Raw genomic sequence first — 2,001 nt, 5'->3', positions numbered from 1 at the left:
CTTCGGGCATCAGCATATGACTTGATTTGACAAGCGACCGTCTAGTAGGATTCCAATGACCCGTCATGCCCTCTGCGCAATGCGTCGGCCATTCATGTCTGCACATTAGTGTGGCGCCTAAATTAGCTCTGGGAGCGGAAACGCAGCCAACACATCCTTTGATATCGGTAGAGCCTGGTTCCTAAGCTTGGGAACCAGCCCAGGCTGTGGGAGCTGCGATGAGACCGCAACTGTGACCGTGAGGGACTCATTGCGCAGCCCAAGGACGATATAAGAGGGGAAGGGTGCGAACAGAGGGCCATCAATCATCCGTTCCCGCCCCCTCTCTCGGAGCGGCGGACCTGTAGCGTTGTGGCTCTACCGACGTTTCCGCTTTAGGCAGCGCGTGCGGACCATCCGATTCCATCACTGGCCAACACCAAGGGCGTGACAGCATCCCAGCCCATGGACGCCGAGCTCAACGAGAAATTCTACGACGACGCCGAGACCGAGTTCGTCTCCGAGCTCACAGGTATCAGGGATCCGGTGGAGTTGAAGAAGCATGTTCTCCAGGTCCAGCGCGAGATTTATGCGGTGAGTACTCTTTAATCAACCATCGACGCTTCGGAGCCTGGCCCGGGATCTCCATTGGAAGAAGGATTAATTAAAGGCAAAAAATTTCGAACGGTAGATCCATCCGTATCCGTGTATTCGGGTCTGCGGCTTTGTAGAGTGGGTCTCTGCCATAAAGCGACTGCCTTGCCGCTTGCTAATTGCGAGTTCGAACGTCTGCCAGATCGAGAATATCTCGCTTTCCCGCATACCAGAACCTCCTGCAGCTCGGAAGGGAACGCACAGGCGCACTGTTTCTCGACATTGGCTGCGGTGTTGGCAATGACGCCAGGAGGGCCGTTTTGGATGGATTCCCAGCCAACCAGATCGTCGCCTCGGATCTCCATCCCGGTGAGTGCACCCTAGATCATCTCGCAGCTCCGAGACATTTGGCTGAGCGTGTGCACGACAGAATTCTGGGACATGGGCCACAAGGTGTTCAAGTCTACGCCTGAGTCGTTCCCGGTCAAGTTCGTCCCCGGCGACGTTTTCAGCGACGCCTTCCTCGCGCGCGGCGACCCCGCTGCCACTCTGGAGGCCACGAACACCCCGGCGGCAGGAAGCGAACGGTCAGTGGACCTGTCCGCCCTGACTTCGCTCACCCCGCTCCGCGGGAAGCTGTCGGTGATCTACGCCTCGTCACTATTCCACCTCTTCGATGAGGAACAGCAGAGCGAGCTCGCGCATCGCATCGCGTCACTGCTTTCACCGGCACCAGGCTCGTTTATCTTCGGGGCGCACGTTGGGAAGCTCGAGAAGGGCCTGTTCGTCGACCATGCGACTCCTAACGTCCCTGTGGGCACGCTCATGTTCTGTCACAGTCCCGAAAGCTGGGAGGCGCTTTGGGAAGATATTTTCGGGGAGGGCAAGGTCGAGACGAAGGCCGTGCTGGTGGAGGTCCAGCGGCCAGACATGCCGGAGGGCACGACGTCGCAATTTATGGTCTGGTCCGTCAAGCGACTATGAACGTCGGGCAGTCTTCGAGTCCACCCTAGAGATATGTCATGCCGGTTAGCTCCTCGAGACCAGCATCTGCGCACAGTTACTTGTACAGGCATCAGCTTGAGACTTGATTTAACAAGCCGCTGTCTAGTAGGGTTCTCATGGCTCGTCGTGCCCTCTGCGCGACTCGGATACATCGGCTCTCCAAGTCTACACATTAGCGTGGGCCCCTAAACTAGTTCTGATAAACATATTGTGCGTAAAAATCGTCAGTCGGAATGGCATTCTTTGATACCGGCGGGACTTGGTTCCTGAGCTTGGGAACCAGTCTGCCAGGCAGCCCAGGCTGTGGGAGTCGCCAGGCTACGAGCCGCGATGAAGCCGAAACTGCAATCGTGAGGGACTTATCGCACAACCGGGTGATATAAGAGAGGAAGGGTGCGAACAGACGGTCATCAATCATCCATT

General features: G+C 57.0%; 1 protein-coding gene across 1 annotated transcript; it reads left to right on the top strand.

Annotated features, from left to right (window-relative positions):
- Window positions 1-334: 334 nt before the first annotated feature.
- PHACADRAFT_266612 (uncharacterized protein) lies at window positions 335-1,709 on the top strand. The gene is made up of 4 exons (XM_007403413.1): window positions 335-573; window positions 671-711; window positions 776-942; window positions 1,004-1,709. Exons 1-4 carry the CDS (start codon window positions 445-447, stop codon window positions 1,555-1,557), a joined length of 891 nt encoding a protein of 296 aa, XP_007403475.1. The 5' UTR covers window positions 335-444; the 3' UTR covers window positions 1,558-1,709.
- The last annotated feature ends 292 nt before the right edge of the window (window positions 1,710-2,001 follow it).

Source organism: Phanerochaete carnosa, assembly GCF_000300595.1.
Source record: "Phanerochaete carnosa HHB-10118-sp unplaced genomic scaffold PHACAscaffold_1136, whole genome shotgun sequence".
In the NCBI taxonomy this organism is placed as follows: domain Eukaryota; kingdom Fungi; phylum Basidiomycota; class Agaricomycetes; order Polyporales; family Phanerochaetaceae; genus Phanerochaete; species Phanerochaete carnosa.
This window is presented reverse-complemented; position numbering and strand designations above follow the sequence as displayed.

What these genes read in the sequence shown, in the direction of transcription:
- PHACADRAFT_266612 (XM_007403413.1), top strand. Translation starts at nt 445, where the DNA reads ATGGACGCCGAGCTCAACGAGAAATTCTACGACGACGCCGAGACCGAG. An exon ending in TCCAGCGCGAGATTTATGCG is followed by an intron (nt 574 to 670) that starts GTGAGTACTCTT and finishes TTCGAACGGTAG; the next exon opens with ATCCATCCGTATCCGTGTAT. An exon ending in CGGGTCTGCGGCTTTGTAGA is followed by an intron (nt 712 to 775) that starts GTGGGTCTCTGC and finishes AACGTCTGCCAG; the next exon opens with ATCGAGAATATCTCGCTTTC.